This window comes from Silene latifolia, chromosome 9 (genome assembly GCF_048544455.1).
Source record: "Silene latifolia isolate original U9 population chromosome 9, ASM4854445v1, whole genome shotgun sequence".
NCBI lineage: Eukaryota > Viridiplantae > Streptophyta > Magnoliopsida > Caryophyllales > Caryophyllaceae > Silene > Silene latifolia.
Genome location: NC_133534.1, coordinates 93780076 through 93796984, shown reverse-complemented (window position 1 = coordinate 93796984; position 16909 = coordinate 93780076). Strand labels below are relative to the sequence as shown.

Below are 16909 nucleotides of genomic sequence, written 5' to 3'. Positions count from 1 at the left end.
ATTGTTGTAGTGCACTTGAATAGTTAGCATTGTGAAATATTACACGCTATGAGTTAGATCAATTCACAAAAGGTTGTGGTTTGCCGTTTTACGGATAGGTTATTCATAGAGATGCTCATGTCTATTTTTTGTCGTTTGTCTGCTCTCTAAGCTTAACAGTTATGTCGCTTGAGAGTTTGGTCAATCTTAGACAAGACTAGGATTAAGAGGTTCCATTTCTACCATAAGGTGACGGACGGTGTGAGAAGTTGTTTCGCCAAGGATGTGTTCAGGTGGAACTTGTCGTCTTTCGTACTCATTTGTGGTTGTGTTTTGCACAAAGTGTTGAGCAACACATGTAGATTGTTAGTATGGTTGGATTTGTGAATCACATGTTTAATTGGATCTACTATTGTTTATTGTTGATTCGAGTACTTCAAATGGCAGAATACAAAATGACTTTAGATCTTGTTGGAACGTATAGGCAGTCCTTTATAATGATTCTTATATAACATACCTAAAGATTAAAAATTCATGCGTTTTTGGGTAAAATGTAACTTGGTAACTGGGAAGCGCTTAGACTAGCAAACGGGTCAACTGGATTGGGTGCGGGTTGGGTCATTTCGGGTTAGCAAGGAATCGAGTTATTTCAAGGGTCATTTTTCAGGCTTGTAATTATTTAGGGATAATTATCAGCATGCAAGATAAACATTCAGGACATGTCAAATTGGTCCAGGTGAATTCGAGTTACGAGCATCGGGTCCAGTATGGGCCGGGTCAACTTTATCAGGTCTAGAAGCGCATAAAAACTAACCGCTAACATTACATGAGTTTCAAAATCTTGTTGGTTCTCGACTCTTGTTTAGCTACTTGCTTGGGCTTTGGGAACTCGACTTGTGGTTAAGGATATATTAGTTGGAACATTTTAATAACTTTACTATAGTTGTTTAAGAGTGAGTATTTATTTCCATTCCAAAGTTGTAATCAGATTAATTTGGTTTTGGATTAATAAAGAGCAAGCATCTAGGTATTTCCCCCAACGTGGTACTTAAAAGTGTGATTAGACTTTATTGTCTAGTGAATTTCACTTTTTGAAAATTCGGATTATAACAAAGATACCTCAATTTAAGCCAAGAACATCAGTCTTTTCGTTAAATAGGAGACTCCGACTCTTGGACAAGCACTCGTGAGTCTTGACTCTACTACTTCTAGCTGTGTTATTATAGGATAGGATATATGAGTACAGAGAGACACGCCAAAACTCGTCTCCTGATTTGTTTTACAAAAGAGGGACAAAGTAATAGATATATGTTTATTCTCATTCTTGATCAATCAAGATGATACGTGCATTTTATATAGTCTTTTTTGAGCCTTTATTGCATGTATTTCTATGCGATTCTCGTAGTATTATGCTACAAATGTCCCCCGGATAGTCTACTTTGGTTTGCCTTGCTTTATTTGCAGGAATGGACCCGAAAGTAGCGGAATCATGTCTTTTTCTGTCCCTTAGTATGCATTTATGGAGATGGAAGAATTGGAGCAGAATTACTATGCCTCGGGAAGCGTGAAGTCGTCTCGAAAGCCAAATCAACGAGCAAGGAGCTGGTTCAGTGGTATTTACCTCGATCGAAGGCTTTTGTTGGCCAATCTGTTCGATCGAGTAAATGTGGGTGGTTAACAGTGCTCGATCGATCGAGACGACCCTGCTGTTCTCGATCGAGAGGTGCATATTTGAGGTTCCTCGATCGAGTAGACTAAGTCCTCGATCGAGAGGTTTTGCCAAGGAAGTGTTCGATCGAGGAGTTTAAAACTCCTCGATCGAGAGGATTTCTATCTGAACGCGAGATTTTATTTCGCGTGAACTTATTTATCTTATTAAGTTATGTTTAATAAATATCTTTCCTATATAAAGAAAAGACGTCATTAGGTTAGGTTATCTTTCATTTATCTTTTAATCTCTTAATCCCAAAATCCTCTATTTACTAAATGAATAGGTGATTCTACGTTTTTTCCCGCCTAAACTATATTAACTTCTAATTGGGCCTTTAATTTTGCATTCTACTAAATACATTGTGGGACAAATCTGCAAAGCTCATAAAATATAACGTAAAAAATAAGTATAACGTGCAAGGCCAAATCTGCAAGCTCATAAGACAATCATTGCTATAATTAAATTATCTCATCTCCCATCCCTCATCCCCCATATACTAAAAAAATAAATATTATGAAATTTTCCCTCCAAAAGCACCTCCTTAATTAAGGAAACAAATTTCTGTTAAAAAAAAAATAAAAAATTAAGGAAACAAATAAGATTGATTTTCTTCCATTAAACCATTATCCTTTTATCATATTTTCTTTTCATCAAAGTATAATTTTGTTACTAAACTCTAAAATATAACTATTGATTGAAATAAAATAAATTTGATATAAACCCATAAATTAACGTGTTGCTGAATTTTTCATTTAAAGTTTTTACTAATGATTGGGCACATAATTACCTGTAGAAAATAAAACTATAAGCTCCTATAATTAACTAAAACACACTAATATATGGTGAATTTTTTTTTGAGAAAATTTATAATAGACATAATTAGTTTCGAGTTTTAAAAAAAATCATTAGAACACACATTTACTTTTTTTTCTCCAATCAAAATACTTTGGCGTGAAATATGAAAATTAATAATGTGTTGTTTTAACCTATAACTAAAACAAACTAAGAATAATTTCCTTACAAAAAAAAACAAACTAAGAATAACTACCCTGTATATACCGCGCATGCATTGCGCGGGATCTAAACTAGTTATTCTTAAGCATTCAGTTACAAGGCACTTTTCTTCCGTTGTTCGACGTTATTTCGTTCTTTTGGCCGGATCTTAGACTTTGTAATCCTTCTTACTCTCTCTATTCAGTTTAATTCTTGTATTGCATAATTTATTTCTTCCCGATAATTTCTGATTTTATTAGTGTTGTTAATTAATTTATGCAATTCTTTTTTATTCATCTCTATAACATGTCTTCTATTATTTCATCAACTAGCTTAGAACCCGTGCAAAATTGCACTGGCATATATAAGAATTGCATAGATAATTTGAAATTTTATTGTTACAAAATTATATTAGTTTGAATGTATAATATCTTACCCAAGCAATTTATTATAGTTATTCATTCAAAAATGAATTAGTCTTTTACCTCGATTATTTGTTTACCTATTTCATTTTAAAGTGTCCAATATCGTTTAGTCTTTTGCCCAAGTACTCATATGTCATAACTCATAGCCTCATAGGCCACCATGCTTATATAGTTTAGAAGGTAAGCAAATACTCATTCACCAAAAACTGAAACTACAAATAAAATAATCTGCAAATTCATAAATAACGATCTTACAATAAGCCAAACATTCATAAACCATCATGTACTCACGTATCATGGATTCGAGGCAGATTGATATATTAATACTCATTTGCAAAAGCAAAGATTATTAATTAATACAGTAGCTCAGTAGACTTGTGTTATTAATATTAACAGTCTAGTTACCTTACAACAATTCTCATGGATACATGTGAGCTGCTCGATTTTAAAGTATAATACTTAACACGTTAATGAGAAGTTTCAACATTTTTAAACTCACGTACAACTAAAAAAGTTTCGTAAATATAAAACAAAAAGAAACGCCAAACAAAAATTGGAATTTTCAACTCAGATATCCATCATCTTTACGACACGCAGTAAAACCAATCTCGATGGTTCACTGCATCTTATCTTAGCTTGAAATTTGGAAGAGAATAATCTTCGTATATGTTGGGGATAAAATTCACAAATTTTATTAGCAGGACACGTGGCGCAAATTGACTGGACAATCGCATGGCTTGAGGATCGCTGACGTGGCAAAGAGAAGACCATTAGATTATCTTGAAGAAACACACGCAAGTGGCATGCATAAATCATAGTAGAAGAAAAAGTCAAAACAAACTGTTCCTATTTTTCAGGTAACGTCTCCTGGATCCTAGGAGCCTGACCCGGAGGAGCCTGCTGCAGCCAAAACCCTAGAAAAATAATTATAAAAGGGAGGAGCATACGTGAGAAGAGATCATTCTCAAGCCGACTATTGACTAAGAAATTCCATTGTATTCCCTTACTTGCTACGAAAACCTCGAAAATTATAGTGAAAATATTCGGCGGGATTCCGACTCCCCCCGCGGTTGTTCCCACAACGGGTTTTCCGCGTCACCAAAATTCCCCCGTGTCATTTTTCTCCTTTCGTTATTTTCTATTTTTGCTCATCGATATCTTTACTTATTCGAAGTCACAGACGATCACTTTGACCTCACATATTAAAATCTAATTGATAAAATTTACCCAAAACAATTTGGCGCCCACCGTGGGGCCCTAGTGATCAATTTCTCATAAAGTCAAAATTAAGCAATTCGTCCGTCATCATGTCTGGATCCAGCGCGAGTTCGTCTAGCACCCAGGGGGTATCCTCTCAATCCTCTGGAGGAAGACCTTTTCCAATGAGCACGGATCGATCCATCGCTCCGTCAAGAAACGACAGATGGCCCTCGCAAGACCTTCCCGAGAGCCATGCCACCGCCTTTCAAGCCACCCCAAGCGCCTAAGGCATCAGCAGAACCCGTTGTTACGAGATCTAGCAGGGAAAGCGGCCCAGCGGACCCGTGTTCGAGACTGCATCAGGAGGAGTCCTAAAAAAGTCAGGAGCCTCATCACCAGATCCAATGCGAGTGGTGTTGGAAGGAATGGATACCCTGCATCGAGCCATCGAAAGCCTGAGGAGGGACAACCAAGATCTCAGGAACCAGATCGCAACAGTAACCAGGACCCCGTCAGCCGTACTGCCTCCACCTTCTGAGGCCCCAGTTCCGGCTACCAACGCGGGTCCCAGGCAGATTCCGTCGGAGTTGGTCACCAGACTGGATCTTGAAGGAGTACCACCTAGAGGAGCCATCGAGCCTAGCGGATTGGGATTCCTGTCTTTTGATCGACCGTCTAGCTTGCAGCCAACACCAGGTAGTGTTTTGTCTAACAGTCAGCCAGGGACTAACTTGCAATCTTTTGCAGGAACCCCATCCAAAGAAAAAGCGGGATGGAATCCAGACCCAAAGACGGCGTAACGAATCCAGCAAGCGGATACTTCCCTGGAGGAACCTGGGTGGGAGGAGCCTCTTCTCAGCAGGCACCAGAATGGCAACCAGGGACCATCGTCCACGCGACACCCTTGGCAAGTCAGCCAGGCAGTCAATTCCCAGGAGGAACCTGGCTGGGAGGTATGTCTGGAGGCTCTTATCCGCCTGTCCCTAACCCTCTTGCGAGAACAGGACTGCTGAGCAAAGCAATACCGGAATCGAGGGACCCGATGTACGAGATTCCTGGCGTAGCACGACCTCGGAGAAGGTAACACGAGACGCCTACGCGCACTCCCCTTTCGTGGATGAGATAGCCCTTGTCGGCGTCCCGAAAGGATGCGTACGCCAAAGAATGACGCTCTACGACGGAACCACAGATCCTCTTGACCATATCAACCACTACAAGCAAAAGATGATGGTAACCACCGCGACAGGCTCCTTGAAAGAGGCCTGTATGTGTAAAGGATTTGGGTCCACCCTATCCGGAGCTGCCTTGCAATGGTTCGTCACCGCCTAACAGAGCATAACCGCTTTGCCGACCTAGTCAATGCCTTCCACCGGCGGTTTGCCGCCACCGAAACCGAAAAAACAAACCAAATGACCTATATCGGATAAAGCGGGGACCTCAAGAGACTACCAGAGATTTTCTAAACAGGTTCAACAGGGAGAAGGTGGCAATCCCCCGGTGCGACATAGCCACCGCCATACAAGCTTTCCGACGAGGGCTACACCAGGACTCGGACTTATATAAAGATCTGACCAAGTACCCATGCACTACCTTCGAGGAGGTGCAAGAAAAGGCAATTGCAGTCATGCGGCTGGAAGAAGATGCAGAGCCCAGGAGAGCCACTTATGGCGTAGATCCTACATCCAGAAAGGCACCTGTAGAGAAGCAGAATGAAAGAGCTAAACCCTACAGCAAACCTGTGAATAAAGTATCAGAGGGCCCAGGAGGAAAAAACAACTCAGAGCCACCTCCGAAAGTAAGTGAGTATAAATTCTCAACCAATCTTGCAGGTGTACTCAAGGCCCTAAAGGAGATCCGAGGAGTCGATGGCCCAGAAGCGGACGACGAACGTCCTAACGATAAAAGAGACTCCGAGAAAAGGTGCGAATACCATGATGACATCGGCCACGACACCGACGAATGCTACACCTTGAGAAAGGAGGTCAAATTCGACGATCGAGGAAACTTGGACCACCTATTGCCAGGGGCTCCACCAAAGTTCATTCCACTAACCAGGTTCCGCCTACTCCTCCACCGTGTGCACTAGAATTGTAAATGTTATTACAGAGGCTCGGAATTGTGCGGCTCGACCTATTCAAAGCGACCAAAAAGACACGCCACGCAAACCAAAGGAGATAAGCCGAGTTTTCTGCTGCAGTCGGCCGCCAGACCTCCCTGCGATCACCTTTGATGAAACAGATGCACAAAATGCTCCAACAACATCACGACGCTCCGATCATCACCCTCCCCATAGGAAATCTGCGAGGTACGGAAGATCCTGGTGGACACGGTAGCTCCGTCAACTCGATTATCTTTGAAACATCAAGGTCATGGGGTTCAGCGAGAAGGATTTGGCAACAAAAGAGGTACCTCTAGTCGGTTTTAGTGGCGAAACGAAGCACTCTCTGGGAGAGATCGTCATCCCGACCTATGCCAAAGGAATCAACAAGCAGGTAAGATACTTGGTTATTGATGGGCCCTCTACTTACAATGTGATTCTTGGCAGGCCCTGGATCCACGAAATGAAGGCGGTACCTTCGACTTACCACCAATGCCTGAAATTCCCAACGCCTTGGGGAGTACAAGAGATACGTGGGGATCAGGAAGAAGCCAAGAATTGCTACAAGATAGCCCTAAAATCAACAAATGGACACCGGCCAAAGATAGCAATTACAGAGCCGAGCATCCAGGAAGAATACGTCGAGCCACCTCGGGCGGAGCTAGACGAGGTCACTGGATGAGCCGCAACCGAACGAACCATACTCATCGGTCGAATGCACAGTAAAGTCCGTCAGGAACTTGTTCAATTATTGAGAGCTAACATGGATTGCTTTGCCTGGTCCCACAATGACATGGTAGGTATAGATCCGAGTATCATAACGCACAAGCTGAGTGTGGACCCAAGCTATAAGCCTATCCAAAGAAGAGGAGGAAGATTGCTCCGAGAGGAACCAGTCATAAACCAGGAGGTAGACAACCCGCTTTCTTTGAAAAATCGAGAAGTAAAATACCCTAATGGCTATCTAATGTGGTGGTAGTTCCGAAAAAGAATGGCAAGTGGAGGGTTTGTGTCGATTTTACGGACCTAAACAAAGCTTGCCCTAAGGACCCGTTCATTTGCCGCACATAGACGCTTATGGTGGATGCCACAAAGAGCCATGAAATGCTCACATTCCCGGATGCTTGGAGTGGCTACAACCGGATCAAGATGCACCCCGATGATCAAGAGAAAACGGCATTCGTGTCGAACGAGGTATCTATTGTTATAACGTGATGCCCTTCGGTCTAAAGAATGCGTTCCACCTACCAATGGCCGTGGTGAACACTATGTTCAAAGAACAAATAGGCCGAACCATGGAGGTATACATCGACGACATGGTGGTGAAATCGAAGCAAGTCGCCCAAAGACGTTGAACATCCGGTCGACACTTTCAAAGACTCCCGAGGAAATATGAAATGAAGTCAATCCCTCGAAGTGCACTTTCGAGTCTCCAGGTGGGAAGTTCCCGGGATATATGGTCACGCAGAGGGGATAGAAGCCAAGACCGATCAAATCAAAGCCATACTCCGGCTAGAGTCACCTCAAAAGCCGAAGGACGTGCGGCGTCGGGGACGGGTGGTCGCTCCGAACAGTTCATAGCAAGGTCCTCGACAGTGCGCGTTGTTCTATGACATCCTAAGGAAGAGCCGAGAAGTTCGAGTGGACGGAGGAACATGAGGCGGACTCAACGAGTGAAAAGATATCCGAGCACTCCACCACTCCTATCAAAACCAGAACACGGAGAGCCCTTGTCTTTGTACCTCTCGGTGACGGAGGTGGTCATCGGTGCGGTGTTAGTTCGAGAGCAAGAAGGAATGCAAAGATCCAAGATACTATGTCGGTAAGTCTCTGCTACCCGCAGAGACCAGTACACCTCACTCGAAAAACTTGTACTTGCGCTGGTGACAGCCTCCTATAAATTGCGACCTTATTTTGAATCCCATACTATATCTGTGATAACTAACTACCCTCTTAAGACTATAATGAGGAAACCAGAGTTATCAGGAAGAATGGCTAAATGGTCCATACATCTGAGTGGCTACGATCTGAAATTCGAACCTCGGACAGCAATCAAGTCCCAGGCTCTGGCGACTTTGTCTCCGACTTTTCCCCCTCCCTCCAGATGCAGGCTGAGAAGGAAATCCTCACTCTGGAGGAGGATAAAGGAGAGCAAGTATGGGAGCTGAATGTGGATGGAGCCTCAAATATGAAGGGAGCAGGAGTTGGTCTGGTCCTTAAGTCACCTCAAGGGGACCAGCTGGTCCAGGCAGTTCGGTGCGAATTCAAAGCTACCAATAACGAGGCAGAATACGAGGCCTTGATCCTGGGTCTGCAGCTGGCTCTAGATCTAAAAATCAGGCACCTCCAGGTATACAGTGACTCCCAACTCATCGTGAATCATGTAAATAACACTTATGCAGCCAGGGACCCCACTATGATGGCCTACCTGGAAATAGCGCAAGCATTAAAACTCAGGTTCCAGACCTTCAACATCAAGCAAATCCCCAGGGACCGAACGTGGAGGTCGACGCCCTAGCCGCCCGGGGGCAACATTCAAGGCAGTACAATCTCCACCGTACCTATCGTCCACGTCTTTAGAACCCGATATCAAAAGCAAAGCAAGGCAACGAAGGCACACTGGCTCACCACAATCACAGAAAAGAGGTGTTAACAAACACCGCCACGGCCCGGAGGAGGAGGTCAGACTGGAGGAAGCCTTATCAAGAGTGGTTGCAGAATGACACACTTCCAACAGACAAAAAAGAGGTAAGAAGCTTCAAAATGCGAGCCTCCAGATTTGTGTTAATTGATGGTGTCTTGTTCAGGAAATCCCACGCAGACCCTACCCGAGGTGCCTGGATAAGGATGAAGCCCAGTCGTTTTTGCATGCTATCCACAAAGTGGTGAATGTGGAAACCATGCGGGGGCGGGAGCACATCCCAACAAGGCCCTCAGCAGGGGGTACTTCGGCCCACGATGCGCGAGGATGCTATGGAATACGCAAAAAGTGTGACGCCCGCCAAAGGCATGCACCCGATCGACCACCGGCTGCGAACCTCTCGCACCCGATTATTTCTCCCTGGCCCTTTATGAAATGGGGAATGGACATAGTGGGACCACTGCCCAAGGCACCAGGAAACAAGGTCTACATGCTTGCCATGACGGACTACTTCTCCAAGTGGATTGAGGCGAATCATTTTCCCAGTTACCGAGGCCAGGTGATATCTTTTATTAAACGCAACATCATCTGTAGGTTTGGTATTCCATCCGAAATAATATGCGATAATGGGTCCCGCTTTATCGGCAAAAAAACGAAGCATTTTGTGCTAGTTGGAATATTTCATTGCAAAATCTACTCCCGAAACCCTCGGTCAATGGCCAGCAGAGTCCAAAGAATAAAATCATAGTGGAGAACCCGAGAAAGAAGTCGGAAGAAATTGGGGGCAAATGGGCGGAGGAGCTACCACTAGTCCTGTGGGGCGACGTAACCACCCCTAAAGTAGCAACAGGCAAACTCCCTTCACTGGTGTTTGGGGTCAAGCGATTATTCCTTCGAGAGGTTAGGGTTCCTACACACGATACGGATGCCCGACGAGGAGCGGAACCGGTGGAAATGGCAAGCGCCTAGACACGGTGGATGAGCTCGAAACCGCGCCCGGATCGGGATGGCCTCATACAGGCGGACAAAGGTGGCCGGAGCTACAACAAAAATGTAAAGGTCGGGACCCCGCAAGTAGGAGACTTGGTCCCGAGGAAAGTTTTCCGTAACACTAAAACTGCAAAGCGTGCAAATTTGCCTACAATTGGGAAGGACCGTACCGTGGAAAGTATCGTTTAAATGGAGCCTACGGGCTCATGACAATGGAAGGGCAAATGGTCCCCGCATCATGGAATATCATCCACCTAAAGAAGTATTACATATAAAGCGACCAGAGTAGTCAGCAACCAGACATGCAATATGACCCCACCAGGTTCCAGGTTTTGCAAAAGTGTCCTTTTCATTTCTAAGAGCTTCAATTTTTCAAATAGAACCTTAAACTTCCTTTTATGAGCTTCCAAATAAAACTTTTGACTTCAAAGTTATCAAATTATAACCAAAATTTCAGTATGCCTTAAAAATCTAAAAATCTAAAGTTTTATCAACAAATGCACTCTGGGCTTATTTCAAAATCTGCATGCTCTAGAAGATAGGAGCCTGCGAAAGCTAATCTGGTGGAGTTTTTATGTCCCTACACAGAGAAGCACGGATTTATGGCTAAGTACCCACAGATCGGATGAACTAGGCTCCCGCAGAGACTCGATCCGTGCAAGCGGGTTCCTCCAAACAGGGGCAATCGATCCCGAGCCTCCAATCAACTAAGCCGCAATTATACAACGAAAAAGGTGCACGCACGACAAAATAAAGGTACGCCAGAAAACGGCAGAATATTAACTAAAGCGCCTGAAAACGGCAAAATATCAAAAGTACGCCTTGCTCCCATGAGCAAGGCCAAAACATACCGAAAATTATCCGAAAAACTAATAAAGTTTTATGCCACACAGGCCCGAAAACTAAAGTACTAAGAATGGAAAAGGAAGTCGGTTTAGGAGCCTCGTCGACCCAAAGACAACACGCTCTACCTCTGCGGCGGGAGCCGAAACATTTCCGGGAGCAGTGAACAACGAGTTGCCCCCGGAACCAGGTTGTCACCGTATGGGTTCCTCCCCGAACCTCTTCCTCCTCGGCCAGCAGAGAAGCCGTCATCCTCCTCCAAAGCGTCAATCTCAAAATCCGACGGTATTCCCAAGTCAACTTTCTCTCGGGAAAGAGTCGGAAACAACCGTTCTTCCTCCTCCGGATCCCAAGACAAAGCTTCCCCTCCCGAAACTCCCCGATGCAAGCAATCTTCATCTCCCAGGAAGAACAAGCGGCAGCGTCAGTCAGGGCCTTGGAAAGATTGGCTTTCTTCTCCTTCAAAACCTTGTTCTCAGCAGTCAGAGAGTTATTCACCTCTAGCACTTGAGCAAGACGCTCCTCTGACTCCTTCAGTCAGCCGATGCGCACCGATTCGATCTCCTTTGAAGACCAAATTTACCTTTCTCTCCTCGTCCAACTGATCAAGAAGCTCCCTTTTTTCCGTCTGCAGGAGGCATACCTCATCTTCCAGCTTAGCAAGCTTCTCCCTAATAAGGAGAGATATCTGCAGCGACTGTCAGGAAGAAGGAAAATCCTCAATACGAAATTCAAAAAAAAAAAAAAAAAAAAAAAAAAAAAAAAAAAAAAAAAAAGCTGGAGGAAAGGTCTACCTCAAAGGCATGCTCAGCTTCCAGATCTGCCATCTCTTTTAGGGGCCTCTTCTCCAGCGACGAACGAGGTCCAGGAAGCAGCAAACGTTCCAAGTAAGGCCAGTGACCAAGGGCCCTGGACCTGCCAAATCCTTCTGGGAGCTTCAAGTTCATTTCGGGGAGGGGAGCATTAGGGCCCTTAGGAGTGGAAACTTCCCTATCCTCAGGAGGCAGCGATGCAAGGGGAGTAACTTCAACGGGCACCGAGTCAGAAGAAGTAGCAGGTTTCTTCGAGCAAGCAGCCTCGGCATCTAGAGAGGACTCGTTCTTTCTCTTAGAGGCAGGCTTGGGGGCACCTCCAGTGGCCCTCTTCCTCCTCTGAGCCAATATCATTTGCAAGGTAACCTTGGGCCTAGCAGAATCTAGCTAGGATCCAGGAATTTTCAGGAGCCAGGAATTTTCAGGAGCCAGAAAATTTCGGGAACCATAGATGAAAAGCAAGAAATAAAGGGAAAAAGGTCATACCAGACGACATCTCTTCTTCCTCCTCTTCCACAGCAGGGGTCGGTGCACCAGGAGAAAAACCAAGCAGGCGGTTGAAGGAGCGCTTTTCAGGAGACAGACCAAAGAGCTTCGTCAAGGAAGCTACTTCGTCCGACGAAGGAACCAGACGATTTAAACCTGCACAAAAAAGCAAGTAAGGAAAGTAAGAAAGCAAAGAACAAAGGAACAAACGGTGGAAGGTACCATGTACCTGTGGTAGATCTCCACTTAGAGAACAAATAATCAACCGGAGGAGGGAGAGAACTAATTTCCACGAAAATGAAACGGCGGAACCAGTCGGCATCGTTGGGTTTTGGAGGAAAGATTATACAGTGCTCCTCATTCTCCCTAACGCGTAAGGTCACTTGGCCATGTCCCAGAGACCTCACGGTGAAGAGATGACCCAGATCCCCAAGATCAATTCCAGAATCATATAAGTCATTCATAATACAAAGAGGGATCAGAGTACGCCAAGCATAAGGAGCAACTTGGCATGTGGCAAGGTTGTTAAAACGAAGAAAATCTTGAACTAACTTTGGAAAAGGAAACCTTAAACCTAGGAAAAAAGGGAGATGTATTAAAAGAGTTTATGGGAAATAGGGAAGCAAGTGGGTGGTTGGAGAAATGATGAGATGCGGAAGTTGAAGTGCCCAGGGAAACTGAAAAGTCCAGTCTTGTCACGTCAATAAAACTTCTGACGGTTTGAGAAACTGAAATTCCCGCTCAAGTGTACTTGCCCAGGAATTTGGGGGCAATTGTTGGGGATAAAATTCACAAATTTTATTAGCAGGACACGTGGCGCAAATTGACTGGACAATCGCATGGCTTGAGGATCGCTGACGTGGCAAAGAGAAGACCATTAGATTATCTTGAAGAAACACACGCAAGTGGCATGCATAAATCATAGTAGAAGAAAAAGTCAAAACAAACTGTTCCTATTTTTCAGGTAACGTCTCCTGGATCCTAGGAGCCTGACCCGGAGGAGCCTGCTGCAGCCAAAACCCTAGAAAAATAATTATAAAAGGGAGGAGCATACGTGAGAAGAGATCATTCTCAAGCCGACTATTGACTAAGAAATTCCATTGTATTCCCTTACTTGCTACGAAAACCTCGAAAATTATAGTGAAAATATTCGGCGGGATTCCGACTCCCCCCGCGGTTGTTCCCACAACGGGTTTTCCGCGTCACCAAAATTCCCCCGTGTCATTTTTCTCCTTTCGTTATTTTCTATTTTTGCTCATCGATATCTTTACTTATTCGAAGTCACAGACGATCACTTTGACCTCACATATTAAAATCTAATTGATAAAATTTACCCAAAACAGTATACTCTGCTCTATTACATAATGGGAAAAAAAAATCAAAGGTTAGTCCTTCTTGCAAGTCTCATAATCAATAATGGTCTTGTTGTCACTGATTGTTGATCTTTGATTGCAATGTCACTAATGACGGGAGGCAACTCTCAACGAAAATCAATTTAGGCATGGGTTTTAAAAAAATCACATAATAAAATTTGTAAGGAATAGTGAAAACAGCCGTTTGGAAAATAATGCAGCTAGCAAGCTTTTCGATGCGAGGACCTGTAGATTACATTTGCAACATTTCAGATAGTATGGTTAGACCAACCATTATTATGTAAGTTAGCAATCAAAATTGCTTTTTGTTACATCTTATGTTGTATAGCTACCAAACTTTTCAATTCCTCAAACTATATGCACCTATAATCTCGAAAAAAAAACTACTTCATATAATTACCATACATATTAAAATCTTGTTATCTAACAATAAAATGTTTAACCACAAATTCTCATTTAAGACGGGCATATCTGTCTTCGGGCATATCTGTCTTAACCCTTAAGACGGGTCAAATATCACGCATAAGACAAACAAAATATAAAAGATTTGTTCCATCTATGCAAGTAGAGTATTATTTGACCCGTTTTATTCTTAGAATATATCCGTCTTAAGGAAGACCTAATGATTTTCAACTATGAAGTCGAGTATGTATTATTACTATAAAATGAAGTAGAACTTTGTCCAATATACAAAGATATGGAAAACAAACAACAGTATTCCATTGCTCCATAGTGCATTCCATCTCACTCCCTTTACTCTCCGCCATCTACGGATGGCAGTGGGTCGGGGACCCGACCTAGACCTTGAGGGTCGGACCCTAATGGGTCGGGTATGGGTCTCATTTTTCAGACCCAACAGGTATGGACCGGGTATGGGTCTTTAGAAAATATTTCGGGTCCGGGTATAAGTTATGAGACCCATACCCAACCCTTAGACCCTTTATTAAAAAAAAAAAAAAATCACAACATCTCTGAATTCATACTGGCAGACCGTAGAAAACAAAGCAACTAAAGTCTCTTTCTCTTCCCTCATCTCATAAAGTGATAAAACCCAACCAAACCAAACTCTTCTGACAATACCACCACTCCACCACTGAGGCACTGACACGAGGAAACCACCACCACAGCACTGATACGCCACTGGTAACCATCACTCTAATAGGCGGCAACCGACAACCACTATTAAAGGCAGCCAGCGACGGTTAGATGGAGACGGCTATCAAGTATGGTATTGATTTTAGGGTTCCGAGTTTGATTCTTTCACGTGTATTTGGAGGTAAAATTAATTTAGGTCTTCTTTGTCTTTCTTAATCTCTTTGGTATGTATATTGGATTTGGTAGTGTACAATAGAGATTAATAAACTCTTGGTATGTATATTAGATTTGGTAGTGTATAATAGAGATTAATAAACTCATAATGTTAAGGTAGTATGAATTTTTTTTTTTTTTTTAATATTATAGATCCCATAGTTGTTAATCTTGCTATTAAAGTGACTGAAACTCGGACCCGCGGGTAGACCTAGACCCGACCCTTACCCATAGGGTCCGGGTATGGGTCCTCAAATTTTAGACCCTTGCGGGTCTGGGTCGGGTACGGGTCCAATGGAAAAATCTCGGGTCCAGGTTCCGGTCCGGGTAGACCCTACCCATTACCATCCCTACCGCCATCCCCTTCTCCCATTATCAATCTTATTCCCTATCCCTCTTCATTTTGTATCCTGACGAAGGGTTTAATCATTGTACATTATACATAAATGCAACTAAATCATATTCCGTAATCTTTTGAAAATGTTCAGATGTATCAGACTGATACAATATTGTTGGACAAAAACTAAAGTGTCTAGAACCATTAATTCACCGAGTAGATCAATCCAACATTTAGCATAACGTTTGGTTGAATCTCCCGTTCCATTAAACAGTAAAGAAGACTATTCTGGTCATTAGACTACTATTCACACTAACACTTGCGGATTAATACACCAGTGCTTACAAAGAATGTTAAGACATACAATGAAGTGGCATTTCGACAAACACCTTCAGCGCAATCTCAAAGTCATCGACTAAGACAAAACGCATGAACAAATAATTCATCAGAAGTATGTGTTTGGACAAACCATTTTCCTCAATTAAACACATAGTCAATCAGTATACCAAAAACAATCAATGTTTCATGATGGATTCATAAATGTTAGAAGTGCAGAATAATATGGAGCAATATTTAAAATAACGAAGTGACTGAAGTTCATGCACAAAATCATCAAATTATAATCAAATACTCCGTAATTGGTAAAGGGAACAAATAAGAAGGTCATATCGTATAAAATTGATTATTTGATCGTCTAAAATTGCAAATAGGGTTCAAATATTCATCCAAATAGGGATTTGGGTTGAATGATTAAAATTTGAGAAAGGAAAGAAAAATTTGCCTTAAGATAGGATTGTTATACCTCATAGATGAATGTGTGAATCCATGGTGAAACTGCTGGGAAGAGCGATGCTTCTTTGTGTTGTTTTTAGTATCTATCTATCTATATCTATCTATATATATATTAATCCTCTAACATTTACTGCCAAATGGCATGCTAATATATCAGCCATGATTACATGACATTCTGTAATTATTTTGAGTTATTTGAACACTACATATATTACGGAAAAAAAAGGAAAGTTTAACATGACACTTAAATCAATTAAAGAAGCAATATAAAACATATCATTATTTACCAAAAATAAATTATGATTATCAATCAATTTCTAAATTCACGAATATTTCAAGTTCATATAATCAATTGAAAAAACAGATTATAAACTAATTTACTATAGGTCTATAGGTATATGATATTCTTACAAGCAAAATTACAAAATAAATTTATATAAGCACATACGGAATACATGATTCTAAAACTAATTTATAACCGAAGGTACGGAATATATTTTAAATTCCTATATTGATGGTACTCTTCCCAAAAACAAACGTACTCTTAACCACGTTAAATCTACAAACTACAGTAATGGTAAAAAAAATAAACCTTCATCAGCTATTGTGGTTATCAATAATTACTAAGTTAAGAGGGTCTTATACTGTGAGACGGTTCTATAATATGGAAAGACAACTTATTTGTTAGCATTAAATGAATAGGTTTTTTTTTATAAAAATGAATCGTCTCATTGTGTGAGACCCTCTTATTTTATACGAGTAATTTTTAACTCGTAAAAAGACAATTTTTTTATTAATTTAATAATAAAACGTTTTTTTTATTTACAAGAATGGACAGTTTCATAGTTGAGGTTGTTTTAACCTATAATTTATGAATACATTTTACAAGCATTATAATTTTTTTTTTCCGATGACTTTTTA

At 42.1% G+C, this 16909-nt stretch overlaps 1 protein-coding gene across 1 annotated transcript; it reads right to left on the bottom strand.

The window, feature by feature from the left end:
• Window positions 1-8852: 8852 nt before the first annotated feature.
• LOC141601348 (uncharacterized) lies at window positions 8853-16139 on the bottom strand. The gene is made up of 6 exons (XM_074421623.1): window positions 15999-16139; window positions 12179-12334; window positions 11675-12075; window positions 11464-11577; window positions 11210-11348; window positions 8853-9025 (listed from the first exon to the last, which is right to left on the bottom strand). The coding sequence occupies exons 2-6, from the start codon at window positions 12186-12188 to the stop codon at window positions 8853-8855; spliced, it is 837 nt and encodes a 278-aa protein (XP_074277724.1). The 5' UTR covers window positions 12189-12334; window positions 15999-16139.
• Window positions 16140-16909: the final 770 nt, after the last annotated feature.

Excerpts from the sequence above, each read along its gene's own strand:
- LOC141601348 (XM_074421623.1), bottom strand. Across the intron at positions 11,578-11,674 it reads AAGCTGAGCATGCCTTTGAG|TCGCTGCAGATATCTCTCCT; the intron begins GTAGACCTTTCC and ends TCTTCCTGACAG. Across the intron at positions 9,026-11,209 it reads GATCCGGAGGAGGAAGAACG|TGTGCCTTCGTTGCCTTGCT; the intron begins GTTGTTTCCGAC and ends GTGGTGAGCCAG.